The sequence below is a fragment of the Oryctolagus cuniculus genome, chromosome 11 (assembly GCF_051225735.1).
Source record: "Oryctolagus cuniculus isolate XC-2025 breed Fujian yellow rabbit chromosome 11, ASM5122573v1, whole genome shotgun sequence".
NCBI lineage: Eukaryota > Metazoa > Chordata > Mammalia > Lagomorpha > Leporidae > Oryctolagus > Oryctolagus cuniculus.
In genome coordinates, this window is record NC_142877.1 from 60,477,950 (window position 1) to 60,500,165 (window position 22,216).

The 22,216-nt window shown below is 50.4% G+C and overlaps 1 protein-coding gene across 7 annotated transcripts; it reads left to right on the forward strand.

The window, feature by feature from the left end:
- Positions 1-1,353: 1,353 nt before the first annotated feature.
- On the forward strand, positions 1,354-17,278 carry ATP23 (ATP23 metallopeptidase and ATP synthase assembly factor homolog). 7 transcript variants are annotated; one of them, XM_070052526.2, is made up of 7 exons: positions 1,354-1,767; positions 2,501-2,578; positions 4,501-4,546; positions 5,824-5,905; positions 11,319-11,456; positions 13,436-13,519; positions 16,829-17,278. In XM_070052526.2, exons 1-7 carry the CDS (start codon positions 1,581-1,583, stop codon positions 17,030-17,032), a joined length of 819 nt encoding a protein of 272 aa, XP_069908627.2. In that variant the 5' UTR covers positions 1,354-1,580; the 3' UTR covers positions 17,033-17,278. The 7 variants fall into 7 exon arrangements, with proteins under 7 accessions (XP_069908627.2, XP_069908628.2, XP_069908634.1 ...); XM_070052527.2 differs by lacking the exon at positions 13,436-13,519 and having other exon boundaries at positions 1,360-1,767; XM_070052533.2 differs by lacking the exon at positions 2,501-2,578 and having other exon boundaries at positions 1,360-1,767.
- Positions 17,279-22,216: the final 4,938 nt, after the last annotated feature.

Sequence of the window (22,216 nt, forward strand, 5' to 3'; positions counted from 1 at the left end):
GGTCCTCCATCCGTTGGTTCACTCCCCTAATGGCTGCCACGGCCGGCGCTGCGCCGCTCCGAAGCCAGGAGCCGGGTACTTCCTCCCGGTCTTCCATGCGGGTGCAGGGCCCAAGCACTTGGGCCATCGTCCACTGCCTTCCCGGGCCACAGCAGAGAGCTGGCCTGGAAGAGGAGCAACCGGGACTAGAACCCGGGTGGATTAGTCAAGTGAGCCGCGGCGCCGGCCACAGGGTATGCTTTGCTACCAGAATTATCTGGTGGTGGAACAAGAGTAGGGTGGGCAACTCCCTGACAATGGGCCTGGGAAAGCAGTGGAAGATGGTCATGTGGGAGACCCCTAGAGGCCCCGGCCTGGCCTGGCCTGGCCCCAGCCGTTGTAGCCATCTGGGGAGCGAACCAGCGGACTTCTAACTCTGCCTTCCAAATAAACAAATAATAAAAAAAAAGGGCGGGCAAAAACCAGTTTGAGGGTTTTGCTGTGCTCATTTGTTATAAACGTAGTTTTCAAGCCTTTCTGAAAAGCACTTTCAGTTCTGGGGCATCCTCAGGTAGAGGGGATCAGAGGGCCAGCAGGGGAGAGAGGTGGGCAGGGAGTGTTTTAGGAGGATCCCCTTCAGCCAGACAGGCGCCTGAGTGGTCTGTACGGGCCAGGACGTGAGGAAGGCGAGTCTGCGAGGAGATGGGGCAGCCTTAACAGCTCAGCAAGCCGCCGTGGACAGGAACGGTCACCCACGCGAAGTGCCGGTGCCAAAGACCACGGCAGCCCGGATGCGGCCTGGGAGGGCTCTCGGCCGCCCCAGCGGCAGCTGGGAGTCCCCGCCTGGGTCCCGGGCACCCCTCTCCTTCCGCATCTTTCGCCTACTCCTGCCCAGCCCCGCGGCTCCCGCCGGTCCCGCGTCTCTCACCCCGCCCCACGTCTTTCGCCCCGCCCCACCCCACGTCTCTCGCCCTGCCCCGCCCCGAGACTCCTTCGCTCCGCCCCCGTCTGTAGCCCCGCCTCAAGTCTCCCGCCCCTCCCTCCCCACGCCTCTCACCCCGCCCCGACTCACGCCTCTCACCCTTCCCCACATCTCTCGCCCCGCCCCACGTCTCTCGTCCCGCCCCGCCCCGAGGCCCTCCTTTCCGTCTTCTCGCTCCGCCCCCGTCTGTAGCCCCGCCTCACGTCTCCCGCCCCGCCCCGCCCCAAGTCTCTCGCCCCGCCTCACTCCTCTCGCCCCGCCCCGCCTCACGTCTGTAGCCCCGCCCCACCCCGATGCCATCCTTCCCGTCTTCTCGCTCCGCCCCCGGTCTGTAGCCCCGCCTCACGTCTGTAGCCCCGCCCCACCCCGAGGCCCTCCTTTCAGCTCCTCTCGCTCCGCCCCCGTCTGTAGCACCGCCTCACGCCTCTCGCCGCGCCCCGCCCGGTGTTTCCCTAGACCGGCTCAGCGGACCCTATGTCCGGCGTTCTCAGCCCAGCCTGGGGGCTGCGCTGCGGAGGGGGAGGTCTTAGGTAGTTGGGTAAGCGGGAGCGAGGTTAGCTTTCCCTCTCACGGCGGGCCGCCGGAGCTGGAGGGAGCGGCGGCGAGGTGTGCGGGCGCCATGGCTGGGGCTCCGGACGAGCGCGAGCCAGGCCCCGCGGCGGGCGAGCCGGTGCAGCAGCCACATGTCGCGGGCCGGGTCTTCCCGGAGCGACCGCCCGAAGGGAAGCCCCAGCACCGGTTCCTGTCCGGCTTCTTAAGCAACAACCAGAAGTGCCAGCTCATGCTCCTGAGGACGCTGGAGAAGAGTAGGAGCCGTGACCCGGAGCTGGGGGTCGGCGGGCTGGTGGGCGAGTGAGGGCCTGGGCACCTCTCGGTTCAGCCGCAGGTGCTGCAGGGGCGGGGTGCAGGCACCTCCCTGCAGGCTGGGAGATCGGGTGGAGCCTGGGCCTTAGCTTTCCCGTTAGAATTTGGCGCTGAGGCTTCTCTGAGCGCTTGTGCTTGCTTGTGGGGTGAGCCAGGAGTCGGGCTAGGAGTTGGCCCCTGTTTGGCCGCACTCCCTGGTCTGCCTCGGATTTCTTACGTAAGTCGTGCAGCAGCACCGACTTGGGGAGGGTGACGGTGAGGCAGGGTTTTAGGGAGCCACGCCTACTGCTGGCGGCGCCAAGACGAGGGTTTTTTGCAAACCTACCCTTGCAGGTATGGGTTTTCCAGTGTAGAGATCCCTGAAATACACTCTCTGAAACTGTGTGTGCATTTTTCTGGGGAGCGAGTTTATAGCTTCATCCTATCCTCAAAGAGGCCCATGACCCCCCAAAGTTAAGAACCACATAGCCACGGGTTGAAGAGGGTCAGCAGTAGCCAGTGGCCGTTTTCTGCCTAGCCTCTGGTCCTGGGGGCATTGCACTAGAGGTTTGTAACTTCTTTACTTTGGCGTAGACTTCCCAAGTTTACTTCCGATACGTTTAGAAATTCAAAGCCCTAAATGTACGTGCCCTAAAGCACGGGTACTGTGTCATAGCTGGCCCGTGGTTCCTGCAGGAGTCTACCAGGAAGAGATTTTGCGACCTTCTTGGGATCACCGGTACTTAGGGGCTGAAGAGAGGTGGGAAGAAGCAGGTGCGGAGCTGAATCGGCTGCGGAACTGGGCTCGGCGTGGCCTCTGTTCCCTTCAGAGTTGTGAGGAACAGACATTGTGAACGGGAAGTGCCAGCCTGCTGGGGCTAAAGAGAAGATGGCTGTGCTTGTGGCAGAGGGGTCCCGCTGTGGAGGACCCGTAGAGGTGGGGTGAGGGTGGGGGTGCGTAACAAGAGCCCCCTTAGGTATCGGGGGCCTCCGCCTTCCAGAGGGAGGGGCTGCTGCGTGTATTAAAGCATCAACCTGCAGCTTTAAATTCTGTCCCGGTGGGTGGGTGACGGGAGTGGCAAGCCTTTGCTTCTTCTTCTTCTTCTTTTTTTTTTTTTTTGACAGACAGAGTGGACAGTGAGAGAGAGAGACAGAGAGAAAGGTCTTCCTTTTGCCGTTGGTTCACCCTCCAATGGCCGCTGCGGCCGGCGCACCGCACTGATCCAATGGCAGGAGCCAGGTACTTATCCTGGTCTCCCATGGGGTGCAGGGCCCAAGCACTTGGGCCATCCTCCACTGCACTCCCTGGCCACAGCAGAGAGCTGGCCTGGAAGAGGGGCAGCCGGGACAGAATCTGGTGCCCCGACTGGGACTAGAACCCGGTGTGCTGGCGCCGCTAGGCGGAGGATTAGCCTAGTGAGCCGCGGCGCCGGCCGCCTTTGCTTCTTTTTCTTCATGACAGATCCATTCTAACATCAATAAAAAAACAAAAGAAAACAAAAACATCCATCCTAGATGCTGTGGCTGGTCCTTGTTTTTTTTTTTTTTTTTTTTTTTAAGATTTATTTGAAAGGTGGAGTGATGGAGACACACACACACACACACACACACACACACACATCTTCCATCCACTGATTCTTTCTCCAAATGGCCACAATGGCCAGGGCTGGGCCAGTCTGAAGCTAGGAGCCAGGAGCCTCATCCAAGTCTCCCACTTGGGTGGCGGGGGCCCAAGTACTTGGGTCATTCTGCACGGCCTCCCCAGGCCATCAGCCGAGAGCTGGATTGGCAGCAGAGCACCCTGGACTCTAACTGTGCTCTGAATTGGGATGCTAGTGTCTCGGGGTACAGCTTCACCTGCTGCTCCACTGCACCAGCCCTGGTGTTTATTTCATTAAAGACTTGCTGTGATGTTAAGTTCAACTTCTCTTTTCATGTCCATTTTTATCAATTTAAAAAAATTATTTTTTTGAAAGGCAGAAAGATACTGATTGTTTTTTTTTAAAAAAGATTTATTTGAAAGGCAGTGAGAGAGAGAGAGAGAGATCGTCTATCCATTGGTCTATCTACTGGTTCACTCTCCAAATAGCCACAATGGCCAGGGCTGGGCCAGGCTAAAGCCAAGCGCCTAGGACTCCATCCTGGTCTCCCACAGGGTGACAGCTTTAGCAATTGGGCCAAGCACTTGGGCTGTCCTTTCTCTGCCTTCCCGGTCACATTAGCAGGGAGTTGGATTGGAAGAGGAACAGATGCTGGCATTGCTGGCAGTGACTTAACCCGCTGTGCCACAAAGCCGGCCCTGAAAGACTGATCCTCCATCTGCATCTGCTGGTTCCTTCCCGACAGCAGTTGGAGCTGGGCCAGGTCTGAGCCAGGAGCCCGGAACTCAATCCAGTTCTCCCACATGTATGACAGGGACCCAAGTACTTGAGCCATCACTTGCACTTCCTGGGATGTGCATTAACAGGAAGCTGGATTTGGAAGGAAAGAAACTGGGACTCTGACTCAGGCAGTTTGGCATGGGGTGCCGGTGTCATAAGCAGTGTCTTAACCACTATGCGAACCCCTGCCTGCCCTCACTTTCACCAGCTTTAAGGTAGCATTGCAGTGTGTTACTATGATCTCTGAGTTCCTTTTTTCAGATACCGCTGTTTAGAGAAGTTGGTACATATCTAATGAACTCCATCTCTTTTTAGATCCTTATGTCAAACTGCTGCTTGATGCGATGAAGCACTCTGGTTGGTAAGTAAAACTTTTTGAAGTGCTGCTTTATCTTCTGTCTGCTAAAAACAAACAAACAAAAAAAGCCCCAACCAGACTGCTTAAGACTTCTCACCTCAGGCCAGGAGCCTTTGCCGTGGTATCAATGGTGAGCAGCTGTTCTCTTCTCTTTGGCCGTCTCCTGCCCTGCCTCAGTGTCTGCCTCTGTCATTCTCCTTGGGTATTTAGTAAACACAAAACCCTGAGTCTTCCTTGTAAATAATTGCCAAACCTGGCCTTTGCGTCACACCACTGGAACCTGGCCTGGGAGAGTCTTCCAGATGTGAACTTGAAGGGAGAGCACTTCTTTTTTAATGTTTCTTCAAACATTTTTAAAAAATATGTATTACTGGGGCTGGTACTGTGGTGCGGCAGGTTAAGCTGCCATCTGCAGGGCCAGCATCCCATGTAGGTGTTGGTTCAAGTCCTGCCTGCCTTGCTCCCTGTTAATGCACCTGGGAAAGCAGTGGAGGACGGTCCAAGTGCTTGGGCCCCTGCACCCAAATGGGAGACCTGGAGGAAGCTCCTGACTCCTGGCTTCAGCCTGGCCTAGTCCCAGCTGTTACAGCTATTTAGGGAGTGAACCATGTTATGGAAGATCTTTCTCTGTGCCTCTCATGTCTCTTTCTCTCTCACTCTCACTCTGACTTTCAAATAAATAAATCAATTCTTAATGTATTTTATTATTTTATTTAATCTAGTCAGAAAGAGCAAGAGTAAGTGAGGAGAGCACGAGAGAGATCTCTCTTCCACTGATTTACTCTGCAAATGCCTGCAGCACCCAGGGCTGGGCCAGGCTGAGCCAGGAGCCAGGGACCCAATCCAGGGACCCAGGCACTGGAGCCGTCACCTCTGCCCATAGTGTGCACATCAGCTGGAAGCAGGAATGGAGAGCAGAGTCAGAACTTGAGCTCGGATAGGGGAGGTGGGCTCCCCGAGCAGCTGCTGCGCCCAGCACCCACCCTGGGCCGTCTCTTAATGTTCCGGTGCAAGTGTGGGAACTCCAGCGTATTCCCAGTGTGAGCTTCATCGGTTGACCAGTTGCTCTATGGAATCCTGGACAATTTGAACTAGGATAGATTTAGTAGAGACATGCTCGGTATTTTAGAGATGAGAAAACCTACTTCTGAAGGTGTTCGGTTGCCTTCCCGGGGTTGTGTGTGTGGGTGGTGGCGGTCCCTGACTGCTGGCCGCAGGCTGCTTCCCTCTCTTACACGCTGGTTCTGGACACTGTCTCTGTCATCTAATCTTGCTTCCAGCGCTGTTAACACAGACAGACACTTTTCTTGTGAAGACTGTCACGGACACGTCAGTGGGGGCTTCGATGCTTCAACATCTCAGGTAGGTGTTCCCAGAAATCCTCCTCTTCCCTTTGGTCCTCCTGCTGTTTGCCTGCCACGTGCTGGGCGTTTTGTAGGCTACCGTGGTGGACGCTGTGTTGAACTCAGAAAAGGTCCTTACTCGTCAGGCACCCACAGCCAGGCAGGGGAGATGAGTCACAGACAACAGTTGCAGACCTCGAGGCCGGCTGTTGTAGATGGGCTCTGATGCCTCCGTGGAACATGCTGTGAGGGATGGGAAGACGCCAGCAGCTTCAGCCGAGGGCAGGGCAGACAGGCTGCTGCCCACAGTGGGGGTGGCCTGAGCAGAAGTGTGTGGGCAAATCACCAGGCGTGTGTGGGGAAAGGCAGCGGCCTAGTGTGTCCGGAGGGCGGAAGTGCTCAGGGGATGTAACAGGCAGGTTTTGTCGCAGAACACCTGAGGGAAGCCGCTGAAGGAGAAAAGAGGTTTATTTTGGCTCGTGGTTTTGGAGATTGTCAGCTCCAGGTTGGACAGGCCCCACTGGTTCAGCCGTCTGGGGAGGCTGGGGTATGGCCGTGACGCAGCGTGAGGTTTCGGTGCAATCACAGGATGAGCCAGGAAGCAGAGAGGATGGCTGGGCGCGACCTGGGCTTACCTAACCACCCGTCCCGGGAGAACTGCCTCCGAGGGCGCTCCCGGTGCCGTGGAGACCTCTCTGAGCCCACCTCCCAGACACCGTTATCAGACTCAGTTTTTCAACTTTTAGTGACTTATGCTGTAAAGAGTTTTAAATCTCTGGAATGAGTTCAGGAGCGTTTAAATTGGATCAGGGAAAAGGGAAATAGGGTTGGAAAGAAAGGCAAGCAGTAGGGTGGGAGGCTTTGCATGCTAAGCAAAGGGGTTTCCCCTTTACGTGAGAAGTGATACTGCCCATGAAAACTTCTGACTGGCTGGCGCTGTGGCTCAGTAGGCTAATCCTCCACCTTGCGGCGCCGGCACACCAGGTTCTAGTCCCGGTCGGGGCGCCAGATTCTGTCCCAGTTGCCCCTCTTCCAGGCCAGCTCTCTGCTGTGGCCAGGGAGTGCAGTGGAGGATGGCCCAAGTGCTTGGGCCCTGCACCCCATGGGAGACCAGGAGAAGCACCTGGCTCTTGCCATTGGATCAGCGCGGTGCGCCGGCCGCAATGCGCCGGCCGCGGTGGCCATTGTAGGGTGAACCAACGGCAAAGGAAGACCTTTCTCTCTGTCTCTCTCTCACTGTCCACTCTGCCTGTCAATAAATAAATAAATAAATAAAAAAACCCTTCTGACTAGGGGAGTGAGTTTCCTCATCTGGAAAACATGGGCAGCCGTAGTGTCTTGTCTTATAGAATGGTCCTGAGGATTCAATGAGATCTGTCTTGTCAATTTGCTTCTTATATTGCCTGGCTTGTAGTGAGCATTCAGTGAGTTTTGTTATGTGCCTTAAGTCATTGGGAGATTGTGATAGAGCCCTGGACGTGACAGATGGATTATGGCACCTGATGAGCGTAGACGCAGGTGTCCCAACTTGAATCCGTAGCTGTTCCCTGCTGGAGACTTGTATGTGTTTTGGTTCTTCGTTATGGTTCTGCAGTAGTAATGGGAGAAGGCACAAGCGTGAGAAGCCTGGGTTTTGGAATCAGATACACTTGAGTTCCAATCCCAGTTCCCTGCATATTAGCCATGGGGCTTGGGCAAGTTGTTTTCCTTATTCTTAGTCTCCTCATTTGTAAATCGATAATCGCAATTCCCATAGCTCTCAAAGGCGCCCTTGGTAAGTTCACCCCTGCTCTGTCTCCCTGGGCTACAGGGAGTTGACATTTTGAACTTTCATCTGGATTCTTAGCAGTGTTGAATGTAATTGGGCACACTCTCCTTTTACTTTTTTTAATTAAAATGTTAATTATGAAGTACCTCATTCGTACACGAGTATCCAACCTGTGTGTTCATGTTCAGTAATGATAGTGAACGCCTGTGTAATGGCCACCCACTTCTGAAAATGGAAAACTGCCAGGGCCTTAGAGCTGTGAGCTCCTCCGGAACCCGTCCTTCTGCCGCCCTCTCCTGGCTGTACTGATAATCGCACTTTGCTCCTCTGAATGACTTCAGCACTTGGATGTGCTGTCCAGTGGAGTGTTATGCTGCCTGCTTTTGATCTTTCCACACGGGGTGCACTGGTTCTGTGTAATGCTTGGCGCTTCTGTAACCTAAGTCTTCTGATCAGCAGTATTTTTTTAATTTTTATTTGACAGGTAGAGTTATACACAGTGAGAGAGAGAGAGACAGAGAGAAAGGTCTTATTTCTGTTGGTTCACTCCCCACATGGCTGCTACAGCTGCCGCGCTGCGCTGATCTGAAGCCAGGAGCCAGGTGCTTCCTCCTGGTGTACCACGCGGGTGTAGGGCTCAAGCACTTGGGCCTTCCCAGGCCACAGCAGAAAGCTGGACTGGAAGAGGGGCAGCCGGGACTAGAACCCGGCACCCATATGGGATTCTGGTGCCGCAGGTGGAGGATTAGCCAAGTGAGCCACGGCGCCTGCCCCTGATCAGCAGTATTTTGAGATCCTCCCATGTTGTGTGCCTCTCTGGCTTGTTTAGTTCACTGGTGTTTAGTGTGTTTTTATTCCAGCTTCTCTAATGTTGATTGCTTGCACCTTTGTTATTGTGAACAGTGCTGCTGTACATATTCTTGACTTTTTCTTAGTCTACACTTGTGAGAGTTTCTCTGTGGTGTCTGGCTAGGCGCAGAATCACTGGGTCGCACAGAGTGCGTATACTTGATTTTGGTAATGGCAGACGCTACCTGCACGTGGTTTCCAGAGCACAGTGACTTCTGGTTGCTGCTTTGCTAGCTTCCCTCGCTCTGCCAGCTCTTGTGTTTTGAAGTCCCTTAATCTTTAGATGTCCTTCCTTTTTCACTTGTCACTCTGCCAAAGGATCGCGCTGATTTTTCTCCAGGCCGGCACTCTCGTTTGAACTCCACATCCGTATATCCAAGTACCCAGTAGCACCTTTACTTGAATGTCTTAAAGGCACCTTCAATCTGATTTGTCCAAGTGCAGATGAATGATTTTTTACCCTCCCCTCTCCCCATTCACTGGTCTTTTAGTTTTGTGTGTCTCAGTAGGTGGTGCCACCATTCCTCCTGTTTCCCAGGCCAGCAATTTTCAGACCATCCTTGATATCTTGGTTCCTTCCCCAAATTCTATTGCCAAATTTTTGTCCGATTTTATCTTTAAATCCGTCTTTTAGCTCCCAGCATTCTAGTGCAGGTGCCATCGTCTCCTCCTGGAATACTTCCTTAGCCTTCAGCTAGTCTGTCTGCATCCAGTCCTGCTGCTCCTCTCCTGCCCGTTCTTCGAGCTATAGTTAAAAGGATAAAAATAAAGCAAAAATATTCCTTTTTTTAAAAAAAGATTTATTTATTTGAAAGGCAGAGAGAGAGAGAGGTCTTCCATCCACTGGTTCACTCCCCAAATAGCCACAATGGCTGGCGCTGGGCCGATCTGAAGCCAGGAGTCAGGAGCTTCATCCAGGTCTCCAACGTGGGTACAGGGACCCAAGGACTTGGGCCATCCTCTGCTGCTTTTCCAGGCCACAGCAGAGAGCTGGATTGGAAGTGGAGCAGCCAGGACTTGAACCGGTGCCCATATGGGATGCCAGCACTGCAGGCAGCAGCTTTATCCACTACGCCACAGTGCCAGCCCCAGTAATTGGGTTCTTGCCACCCATGTGGGAGACCTAAGCTGAGTTCTCAGCTCCCAGCTTCTGCCTCCCTGGCTGTTGTGGGCATCCAGGGAGTGAACCAGTGGAGGGAGCTCTCTGTCTCTCTGCTTCTCAAAGAAAAACAAAACAGCATTCCTGCAACACAGAACATTTTCTTCCTCCAGCAACCTGGGTTTTCCATCTTGATAGCTGTCATTGACTGTATTTAAACATTGTGGTAAATATTTGATTCATTTCTATCTCCATTATTAGTAGATTACAAATCTATCAGGCATTAGGCTTCAATAAATAGTTGAATAAATGAGAGCATATGTGTAGTTACGTGCCAGTGTCTGGGGCTTGGTAAACCCATAGGATGACTCACGTCTTGCTTATTCTTTTTTTTTTTTAAGTCTCAGGTCTTTTTTTTTTTTTTTTTTTTTTTTTTGATAGGCAGAGTGGACAGTGAGAGAGAGAGACAGAGAGAGAAAGGTCTTCCTTTGCCGTTGGTTCACCCTCCAATGGCCGCCGCTGCAGCCGGCGCACCGCGCTGATCCGATGGCAGGAGCCAGGATCCAGGTGCTTTTCCTGGTCTCCCATGGGGTGCAGGGCCCAAGCACCTGGGCCATCCTCCACTGCACTCCCTGGCCATAGCAGAGAGCTGGCCTGGAAGAGGGGCAACCGGGACAGAATCCGGTGCCCCGACCGGGACTAGAACCCGGTGTGCCGGCGCCGCAAGGTGGAGGATTAGCCTATTGAGCCACGGCGCCGGCTTTTTTTTTTTTTTTTTTTTTTTTATTTATTTGACAGAGTTAGTGAAAGGGAGAGACAGAGAGAAAGGTCTTTCTTCCGTTGGTTCACCCCCAAAATGGCCACCACGGCCGGCGCTGAGCAGATCCGAAGCCTGCGCAGATCCGAAGCCAGGAGCCAGGTGCTTCTTCCTGGTCTCCCATGCGGGTGCAGGGGCCCAAGCACTTGGGCCATCCTCCACTGCCCTCCCGGGCCACAGCAGAGAGCTGGACTGGAAGAGGAGCAGCCGGGACTCGAACCAGTGTCCATATGGGATGCCGGTGCCGCAGGCGAAGGATTAACCAAGTGCGCCACGACGCCAGCCCCTCTGCTTATTATAGGGTTTGGCTCAGTGTGCTCTTTGCACTTCTTCCTGAAGGTCTTTGTGAGGACTTTTCCTGGCATTTTCCCTCGTTCTAGTCGCATGAGCACAGTGGTGGTCATTTCTTGTTCTCACTGCCCCTTCAGAAACTTGCTAAGAAGTATTTTACAAATAGTCTCATTTATTCTCACAATTCTGTGAGGCAGGTGCTCTGACTATCTCCCTTTTATGGTTTGCAAACCGAGGCACAGAGAGGTGAGGAAACTCGCCCAAAGCCGCCGCGTTCGTAAGGGCTTCTTAGCCGCGTGCTTCACCGCGAAGCCCACTCTCTTACCCACAGCGCTTCCGCAGCCCAGGGCCGCCTGGCGGTCCGTCCAGCGAGGACTCGGTCTAAGAGCTCTAAGAGCGGGCGTAGTTCCGGGATGGGAGGGAGCAGGGAGCGGTTCGTTGGCCGGGGAAGCTGAGGGAGCATGCGCAGTTAGGGCCGGGCCGGGCCTGGTGAGGAGTGGGGAGTGGACGGAGGCGTCCAGGCAGGGAGCCCGGGGAGGCCCTGGGCCACGGCGGGGCGAGAAGGCGGGCGTTGGAAGTGACTGGACGTGTGTTTCGTTGCCCTCCAGATTGTCCTGTGCCAGAATAACATCCGCAGCGAGGCCCACATGAGCAGGGTGGTCACCCACGAGCTCATCCACGCCTTCGACCACTGTCGCGCTCACGTCCACTGGTTCTCCAACGTCCGCCACTTGGCCTGCTCAGAGGTGAGTTGTAGCAGACGCTTGGTTTTGTCCCAAGATATTCTGCGTCCGAAGGTTTTATTTATAATTTTAGTTTACTGACCCTTGCTCCTTCTCTGACTGTCACAGTACATTTTTAGCCTTGAATTTCTGTTTTTAACAGCTGAATGTAATTTCTGAACTACAACTGGAGGGATTTTAAGTATCTTTTTAGAACTGCCTTAAATAGAACCTTTAACTCCTAGTAATCCTGATGAGCGAGTTAATTATAATAATAAAGTATTATTTTTTCTTGTGAAGTTAGTTAACAGTATAAAAAGTAATTCACACTTGCTGTGGGCCACATGCCAACCGCTGTTGTCTTTGTGGGGTTTCTCACTTAATCTTTACAGCATCACACTGTGGTCGATGCTTTTCTTTCTTTCCTTCTTTCTTTCCTTCCTTCTTTCTTTCTTTCTTTCTTTCCTTCCTTCCTTCCTTCCTTCCTTCCTTCCTTCCTTCCTTCCTTCCTTCCTTCCTTCCTTCCTTCCTTCCTTCCTTCCTTCCTTCTTTCTTTCTTTCTTTCTTTCTTTCCTTTTCTTCTTTAAATTTTTGACAGGCAGAGTGGACAGTGAGAGAGAGAGACAGAGAAAGGTCTTCCTTTGCCGTTGGCTCACCCCCCAATGGCCGCCGCAGCCAGCGCACTGTGCTGATCCGATGGCAGGGGCCAGGTGCTTTTCCTGGTCTCCCATGGAGTGCAGGGCCCAAGCACTTGGGCCATCCTCCACTGCACTCCCTGGCCATAGCAGAGAGCTGACCTGGAAGAGGGGCAACCGGGACAGAATCTGGCGCCCTGACTGGGACTAGAACCCGGTGTGCCGGTGCCGCAAGGCGGAGGATTAGCCTAGTGAGCCGCGGTGCCAGCCCAGATGCTTTTCTGATCTTAGCTTTATATGTGTGGAAAGTGAGGCAGTTGTTCAGGTCCCAAAGTTAGTAAGTGGCAGAGGCAGGCTGCCTTCGGTAGGCAGAAGTCCCTACGCACCCTGGAGTGAAATGTTTAGTTTGAAAAATACAGCATTAAAAGACTCTTTACTGTTAAGCACTTTGGATATTGCTTTCAGAAGTTTGCACATTCATGCTCCTAGAGACGTATAGATTAAAGAATGCTTGCATGCAATGAAATGTGCTCTGTAATGAGAAATATAAAAGCTAATATGAATCTCAAGCTTCTACTCTATAACGTGGATGATTTTTACTATTCCTTAAAATTTATAAGTGGACCCACTGCATCCAATTATAATTCATATTATTTGGAGAATAGATTAAAACCCGAGTTTTTAAGTAGGTCTGTCTCCTGGGTGTTATGAGAATTAATGTGTGTTGGCTACTTAAAATGGGCTAAGTACTTTGGACCTCTCAGAGGAGCGAGGCCATGTTACTGTGGAAGTAACAAGAAATGGGTCACTCCTTTTACAGTGAATTAGCAAAACGCCAGCCAGTGTCTGTGGAAACTCCGTGGGTAGTCCTGAGACTTTTTCATCTATTAAAATGTAAGAATGTTGAAGATACGTTGTGACTTCAGTCTGTTGTGGAAAAGTTCTTGATTCTCTGTGCTTTGAGTCACTGAATTTTTCACGGCCCTGGAGGAAGGTCCTGGACTTCACTCCGGTTTGAGGGATTGGTCAAGAGAGTGGCCGTGAGCTGGGCCTTGCTCTCAGCGTCTCAGAGGCTGGTGTGTCCAGTGTTAGGCTCACATTGAAACTCAGTTTGTAGTGCTGTGGAAGGAGGCTTTCTGGGTGATTGTCTGCCAGGGTACTTGGCATTGTCCAGCGTAGCTCATGGATAGCTACTCTTATTGTCAATTGAGTTTAAGAAAAGAAAAAAATTTTTGAAGACTTACGTGTACTTATATGGTCTCAGGAGTACATGCTAATTTTGTATTCTTTTCCACTTCTTAGTATTGGTTACGTGTTGTAAAGCTATGGAGCATGAGCGTTTATTTTCTTTCCATGTGTTTGTGATAGGTCCGAGCTGCTAACCTTAGTGGAGACTGTTCACTTGTCAATGAACTATTCAGGTTACGTTTCGGATTAAAACAACACCATCAGGTAAAAACCAACATGAAATCACCTACCCTCACAGGGAATAAGTGCATGAAGTACATTTCAGTATTTGAAATTTGGAAGAAGTACCTATGTGAAAGGAATACGCAGGTATCATGTAAGTCAAGTGGGTGGAGTCTAGCTCCACTCCGTAATTATGGGTGAGCCACGTGACTCGGGAGTGAGAGAGCTGTGAACTTGCTCCCGGAGAACGCCTGGCTGTGGCTCAGCCTCCCTGGACTTAGCATTGTGAAGCTACCACAGTGTTCCGGGCACCAGAAGTGCAGTCCGTTCAGACCAGAGACTGCGCTGTAGCACAGATTATGGCTTTGCGTCGCGCATCCTTGGAGACTGTGTGCTGCAAAGGAAAGCTCTGGATTGGCACAGACTTACTTGTGGTGCGCTGAACGGAGAGAGGCGTGGTAAATAACACAAAAACAGAAGCAGAATGAAAACCAGGAGGCGAGGTTATCTGGCTCGAGGGCCTTTAAGATGGGTGACAGATGGGTGTGGGGAGAGAAGGTGACCGTGTGGGTGAGCAGTTCTGCCCACAGCCACCCAGGAGCTCTGTGTCCACACTTAAGAGAAAGGCTGTGGGCAGAGCTTGCTGGGCCCGTCGGTGAAGTAGATGGACGTCAGGACAGCAGTTTCTTTTTTCTCTCCTCTCCTCTCCTCTCCTCTCCTCTCCTCTCCTCTCCTCTCCTCTCCTCTCCTCTCCTCTCCTCTCCTCTCCTCTCCTCTCCTCTCCTCTCATCTTCCCTCTCCTCCCCTCCCCTCCCCTCTCCTCTCTCTTTCTAAGATTTATTTATTTATTTGCAAACCAGAGAGAGAGAGAGAGAGAGAGAGAGAGATAGAGAGAGATCTTCTATCCTTTGGTTCACTCCCTAGATGGCCTGAATGGCCAGAGTTGGGCTGATCTGAAGCCAGGAGCTTCTTCCAGATCTCCCACATGGGTGCAGGTACCCAAGTACTTGGACCATCTTCTGCTTTCCCAGGCCATAGTACAGAGCTAGACTGGAAGTGGAACATTCGAGACTCGAACCGGCACCCATGCTGGCACTGCAGGTGGCAGCTTAACTCACTGCCACAGCGCCAGCCCCAGGGTAGCAGTTTCAACTGGATGCACAAAGGATGGGCTTGGAACAGCAGCGAGGCCCTTGGCTCTGTGCAGAAGATAGTAACTGAGCTTGGGGGTGCAGGGTGGATGGCCACACCAATCTCTGATGGGGAGTTGAGAGCTTGGAGAGTGGCAGCTGGCAGACAAGCTGGCCACTCCTTCGGGACCCTTAGGTTTTCAGCCTGTGTCAAGTCCACTCAGGGACACGCCACTGACTGTGCCCCTGTCTCTCTGCCCATCAGTCTCTGCTTCCCTAGGTAAGTTCTGTGTGCTGTGGCTTTCATTGGAGAGGATGGAAGTGGGGGACACATTAGCACACCCCTAGAGAAGGGGAAATGTGGTTAAAGCATGTGATCCAGGGCCACGGTCATTATTTTCGTCTATTTGAAAATCAGTGGGAGCGAGAGATTGATCCTCTGCTGGTTCACTCCCTAAACGCTATGGCAAGGCCAGGCCAGGCTGAAGCCAGGAGCCCAGGGTTTACCACGTGGGTGGCAGGGGCCAAGCACTTGAGCCATCATCTGCTGCCTCCTGGGATGCACTAGCTGGAAGCTGGATTGGAAGCAGAGGTGGAGCCTACACACTGCTGCGGGCTGCAGGTCTCCTAAGTGGCAGTTTAACCTGGGCCGTAATGCCCATTCCAGGCCTGTGGGCTTTGAAAGCAAAGTCTCTCTTCCTCTTACCGTTGGGTAGGAACAGCAGAAAACTAGTAGAACTAGTAACAGGATAGAACTTGAAACAGTTCGTGGAAAATGGAATCAGGAGATGAGACTGTTTTGGTGCAGACCGTCTGTGGAATCTGGCGTGCTTTTTTGTGATGTGCATTTCCATGAATGTCACGAAGTCTGCTTGAGGGGGAAGAGTCTTTTTTTTTTTTTATAATTTTTTTTTTATTTGACATGTAGAGTTATAGACAATGAGAGAGAGACAGAGAGAGAAAGGTCTTCCTTCCGTTGGTTCACTCCCCTAATGGCCACTACGGCTGGCACTGCACCCATCCAAAGCCAGGAGCCAGGTGCTTCTTCCTGGTCTCCCAAGCAGGTGCAGGGCCCAAGCACTTGGGCCATCGTCCACTGCCCTCCCAGGCCACAGCAGAGAGCTGGACTGGAAGAGGGGCAGCCGGGATTAGAACCCGGTGCCCATATGGGATGCCAGCGCCACAGGTGGAGGATTAGCCAAGTGAGCCACAGTGCCGGCCCCCGGGCTTGTTTTTAAAATCACAGTTGGGGCTAATTTAGGTTGAGAAGTACCAGTTATGTTCCAGCACTGGTGAGTGTCCCCAGCCTGGGCACTCTGAGCAGGCCGAAGTACACTTGGAAACACGCAGAGAGCACTGATTGTCACAGTGCATGGCCATGGGAGCCTGTGGTGGATACTGTTTTAGGACAACGTGAAATGCCATTCTTTGAGTTTTATTTTGGAGGCCTGATGAGAAACAGACAGATTGACAGCTCTGTAAGAATTGAGTGGGCAGGGCCTTATAATTTTTAAATCTTGTATTTTTTAAATTATTGAAAAAAACTAGTCTTTTACTCCATAGTATTGAGTAAAATAATATTTTTAGGAACAGAACTTTAATACTTATACAAACAACACTCAGAAGGAAATAGTTTTAATTTTTTTCTGCTAAGAAATTAAGTTACCTTTCAAGTGTGTGTGTGTGTGTGTGTGTGTATGTGTGTGTGTGTGTGTGTGTGTGAGAGAGAGAGAGAGAGAGAGAGAGAGAGAGAGATATTGTGAAAACACAGGGCAAGAGCGTGTCCCCTCCCGCAGGGAAAAGTTACCTAGCATTGTTCAACTGAAAAGTTTGGGAGAAGAGGTACAGAAGAGAAGTATATTTTAACCTTAATTAAATTGTGAGGAAATCAATCAAGATCTTGTGTGTGGACTGTCTAATGATTTTGCAAATTGGGAGTATGGTCCGAGAGCCACTGTCTAGAACTCTAGAGAACAGCAGTTGTTCGTGTTTTTGGAAACAGGACACGGAGGTCTCATGCCTGGGTGCTCTCAGATTGAGCTAACCATGTTCCATAATTTATGTTTCTTTGTTGTTTGTTTCCTTCTTTGGAGTGATAAATTAATAAAATAACATGAGAGGAAATTAATTTTAATTGTGGCTCAGACATTGTATATGTGCTATTTTATTATGACCGAGCTTTCAAATAAAACGAAAGTCACTCAGTCTTCCTTTTCCTTAGACTTGTGTGCGGGATAGAGCCATTCTGTCCATCCTGGCTGTTAGGAATATCAGCAAAGAAGTTGCTCAAAAAGCTGTTGCTGAAGTTTTTGAATCCTGTTTCAATGACCTTGAACCTTTTGGAAGAATCCCACACAACAAGACTTATGCAAGATACGCTCATAGAGACTTTCAAAACCGTGATCGGTATTACTCAAATATATGAAGACGGTGGTGTTTTATCTCACACAGCTTCGGCGAGCATGAAGAAAAAAATAATGGTTTGCAAGTGAAGAAGCATATAAAATGCCATCAAATACAGTTAAAACACAGAAGATGCTGATTTTAACATACCCAAAAAAGTAACTGTGGCAAAAAATGAAACTGCCTTAATTTCCAAGGCAAAAATTGTGTCTTTATAGTTTGCATTTGGTAAATAATATGAATAAATTACATTTTTGTATTTTCTGCAGTGTATGTTTTAAAAAGGTTTTTTATTTTTATTGTGGTTTATTTTTATTATGTATGATAGTTTTAAAATTTGATGGTGAACTTGCCGGCGCCGCGGCTCACTAGGCTAATCCTCCGCCTAGCGGCGCCGGCACACCGGGTTCTAGTCCCGGTCGGGGCACCGGATTCTGTCCCGGTTGCCCCTCTTCCAGGCCAGCTCTCTGCTGTGGCCAGGGAGTGCAGTGGAGGATGGCCCAGGTGCTTGGGCCCTGCACCCCATGGGAAACCAGGAAAAGCACCTGGCTCCTGGCTCCTGCCATCGGATCAGCGCGGTGTGCCGGCCGCGGCGGCCATTGGAGGGTGAACCAACGGCAAAAGAAGACCTTTCTCTCTGTCTCTCTCTCTCACTGTCCACTCTGCCTGTCAAAAAAATAAAAAAAAAAAAAAATTTGATGGTGAACTTACAAAGTGTGCCCATATGTGATGTTAAGAGGTAGCTGCTGTAAAGAAATAGATCTGCCGGGTGGTGGTGTGGTCGTTGTCTGTGATGCCAGCATCCCATCCAGGCACTGGTTCAAGTCCCAGCTGCTCCACTTCTGATCCAGGTTCCTGCTAATGTGCCTGGGAAAGCAGTGGAGGATGGCCCAGGTGGTTGGGCTCTGCACCCATGTGGAAGACCTGGAAGAAGCTCCTGGCTCCTTGTTTTGGCCTGGCTCAGCCCCAGCCGTTGTGGCCATCTGCGGAGTGAACCAGCAGGTAAAGATATCTTTCTTTGTCTCTCCCTCCTTCTCTCTGTAATTCTGCCTTTCAAATAAATACATCTTAAAAACAGAAAAATGTATAAATGTATCAATTTCATTGTGGGGCATTTTCTCCAATCATTTACAGAATAGTGCATCATTTCCTCATTAGATTTGCTTTTTTTTTGATTTGACACTCATGTTCTATCTCCTCTTCTTTCTTGGAACTGAGTATGAAGTGTTTTTGGAGTAAGGAGACTTTGGTCAACATTATCCCTCCCTCCCTCCCTTCCTTCCTTCTTTCACTTGTTTTCTGACAGATAAGTTTGCAAGTTTGTCAACCTCTAATTCAGAGTAAGTTTTTTTTTTTTTTTAAGGTTTATTTAATTATTTGAAAGGCAGAGAGAGAGAGAGGTCTTCCATCCACTGTGTCACTCCCCAGATGGCTGCAATGGCTGGAGCTGATCTAAAGCCAGGAGCTTCTTCCGGGGCTCCCACGGACTTGGACCATCTTTCTTGGGGCCCAAGGACTTGGACCATCTTTCACTGCTTTTCCAGGCTCTGGCAGAGAGCTGGATCAGAAGTGGAGCAGCCAGGACTCGAACCGGTGACCATATGGGATGCTGGCACTGTGGGCGGCGGCTTTACCTGCTATGCCACAGCACTGGTCCCTGTTATCTCTTTATATCCCTCCTCTGTATCATCATATCCCATTTTTTTTTTAAAGATTTATTTATTTATTTGAAAGAGTTACACTGAGAGAGAAGAAGAGGCAGAGAAAGAGAGAGGTCTTCCATCCGCTGGTTCACTCCCCAGATGGCTGCAATGGCCAGAGCTGCACTGATCTGAAGTCAGGAGCTTCTTCCTGGTCTCCCATGTGGGTGCAGGGGCCCAAAGACCTGGACTATCTAATATTGCTTTCCCAGGCCATAGCAGAGAACTGGATTGGAAGAGGAACAGCTGGGACTAGAACGTGCACCCATATGGGTTGCCGGCGCTTCAGGCCAGGGCTTTAACCCGCTGTGTCACAGCGCTGGCCCCATCATCTCATCCCATTCTGAGGCCTTCATACCCTTTCTCCTTGAAGTCTTGTTTTCAATCCCCTTGACTTGCTAGCTCCTGCTTGTATTCCAGGTCTCTATTCAGATGTCACTTTCCCTGGACTTTTTATCTTGAATCTCCATCCTGGGTGCCGTGGTATCGATCCCCAAGTCGCCCCTCGCTTCTTCTTTGGTGCAGCTGTTCCCCATGGTAACTCCTGTATTGCTAGGTTGACCATCACTACCTAGTAGACAGTGAGTGCCTAATAAACGTGCACTGAATGAGTTCAGTGTCTCCTCCCTCAGGGGTTGGCAGAATGAGGGGAAGCTCTGAGTCCGGGCACCTTGAGACTGATGAGGCTCTCAGGGTCCCCTGCTGCTGGGTGGCCGTGTTAGTGGCTGGTCTGGCTTTACCCGGCAGATCCAGATTTGGAGTGTGCAAGGAGCTTTGACCTTTGCTCTGGAACTCCGAAGCTGGCTTCGGAGGGCTTCTTGGCTCAGCAAGGTTCTTGCCCCTCTTGCTTTACTGCCTTGGATGGGAGGAAGCATAAATGTCATCAATGCTCATGGAAGCTGCCACTTGTCACTGAGAGTGTCACGTGATTTTTTTCTTTTAGTTTAGCATAGGTTCCTGTTGAATGAGCAAATTGTCCTTATCCCAAATGGTCTATTTGGTGATTTCTGTTGAACCAAATTCTACTCTTGTGGACTCTAATACTTAGCATTGCAAAAGTCAGAGGTAGAAATCAACAGGGAAGAGGAAGAAGAAAGAAAATGAGAGAAAAATGCAGGTTGTTAACAGAAGGCTTGGCTCTGCTTCTCGAATATTTTCAATTCCGAAAGAAGTTAAAAAATTCAAGAGCAACATTATCATCAACATAAATTATCATTTATTAATTGTGCACTGGTAGTGGTCTGAAGTGGGTTTAATGAACAGATAACTCAGCTTGGTAATATCTTGGCTGGATATCTATCCCCTTGGGCAGGAGAAGCTGCTGTTCAGTTTAATAGCCTGGTCTGCTGCTGCAGGCTGAGGATCCTCTTGCACTCTTGCTCTGCCTTGCCTTCTCCCAAGGGCAGACACGAAGGACACAGTGGTTTCCTACTTGCTTAGCGCTGACTCTTCTGCCTAGCCGAGGCTATGTGGGTTAGAACAATTCTCATATGACTTTAGTTAAATAAAAAGTTTGCGTTCAGAAGTCAGTGCATATTAATCTTCAACTGATTTTCACCAGTTAAACCTTTATTAAAATTTCAAACATTTACAAAGTAAACGACTCATATTTGGCAATGATCAGCATTTTGCTATTTTGTTTAATCTATACTTTAACCCACTCTTCACTCCTGCTCACTTATTTTTTAAGGAAAATTTCAGAGATTGATGCCCAATCTAACTATAACTTTGACAAGGGATACAGTTGGGATACCCACATCATAACGAAGACAGAGAACACTTCCATCAGCCCAGGAAGTCCCTCCCTCTGTTTTCCAAGTGGTTTTCCTCTTCCCCTCCAGATGTAGGCAAGCATGTATTGATTTTATTCCAGCCTCTTGCCTTGCACAAAGACAAGCATCTTAAGTGCAGACAGCGATAAAGTGCATGAAGTGGTAGCAAAATTATTTGAAAGGTGAGAAAGTGAATACACGTGTGTCCATGAGCGTGAGGACATGCCACACGTAGGAAAACATCTGTCATGAGTGGACAATGGGTCAGAGGATTGCCCAAAAGGAGGAGGGACGGGGAAGGGGAAGGGGGCACCTGGGCAGGACCTCCAGCTGTGGTCTGCGTGAGAGAGAGAGCGAGCCTCTCCTGGGTGTCGGCCACTTTTATGAGGTGGGGGGTGGTGCCTGTATAGGCGTGAAGCCACCTGGGAATTTTGTGATACCTCCACAAGTTCCACGTGGAGTTTAATTTCCATATTTTCGTGGCACTCCCCCTTTAGGTCCTGGATGAAGCAGGTAAATCCTGGGAAACGGGGTGTTTTGATTGACAAGTGGGAGAGCAGAATTCCATTTGGGGCACTGCAGTGTCTTCCAGGTCACGCAAACCTGTTCAGCTGCCTGCCTGCTCACCCCATATCCCTAGCTTCCTATTATTTTATTTCACCATAGTTCAGAATATCATATACATGGAATCATCAAGTATGAGTCTTTTTATTTATTTATTTTTAAATATTTATTTATTTATTTGTAAGGCAGAGTTACCGAGGCAGAGGCAGGAGCAGAGATAGATAGATAGAGAGATATTGGTCTTTCAGACGTGATACACTCCCCAAGCACTTGGGCCATCTTCTACTGCTTTCCCAGGCCATGGCAGAGATCTGGATCAGAAGTAGAGCAACCAGGACTTGAACCAGCACCCATATGGGATGCTGGCACTTTAGGTGGGAGCTTTATCCACTGTGCCACAGAGCCGACTCCACAGTTGAGTTTTTTATATTGACTTTATATTATGATACCTTGCTAAATTCACTTATTTGTTTAGGAGTTTTTTTTTTTTTCTTAAATTGTTGTTAGGATTATCTATGTAAAAATTGTATTAAATGTGAATAGGAACAGTTTCACTACTTTTTTCCCTGCCTCCTTTATTGCAGTGGTTAGAAATTCTAGGACAATTTTTTAAAAAAAGATTTATTTATTTACTTGAAAGAGTTACACAGAGAGAGAAGGAGAGGCAGAGAGAGAGAGAGGTCTTCCATCCCAGAAGGCTGCAACGGCTGGAGCTGCATTGATCTGAAGTCAGGAGCCAGAAGCTTCTTCCAGGTCTCCCATGTGGATGCAGGGGCCCAAGGGCCTGGACCATCTTCCACTGCTTTCCTAGGCCATAGCAGAGAGCTGGATTGGAAGTGGAGCAGCTGGGTCTCGAACCGGCGCCCATATGGGAATGCCCGCACTGCAGGCAGTGGCTTTACCCGCTATGCCACAACGCCGGCCCCTAGGACAATTTTGATTAGAAGTGAAGAGAGTGACCATCGTTGCCTTGCACCATATTTTTGATGGTGTATTAGTTGGAGTTCTCTGGAGAAATAGAACCAATTGTGTGTGTGTGTGTATGTGTGTTTAGAGAAATTGATCGCAAAGGATGGCTCCTGTGATTGTAGGGCCTGACATGTCTGAAACGTACAAGGTTGGCTGAAATCCCAGAGACCCAGGGCAGAGCTGACGTTGCAATTGTGTAGA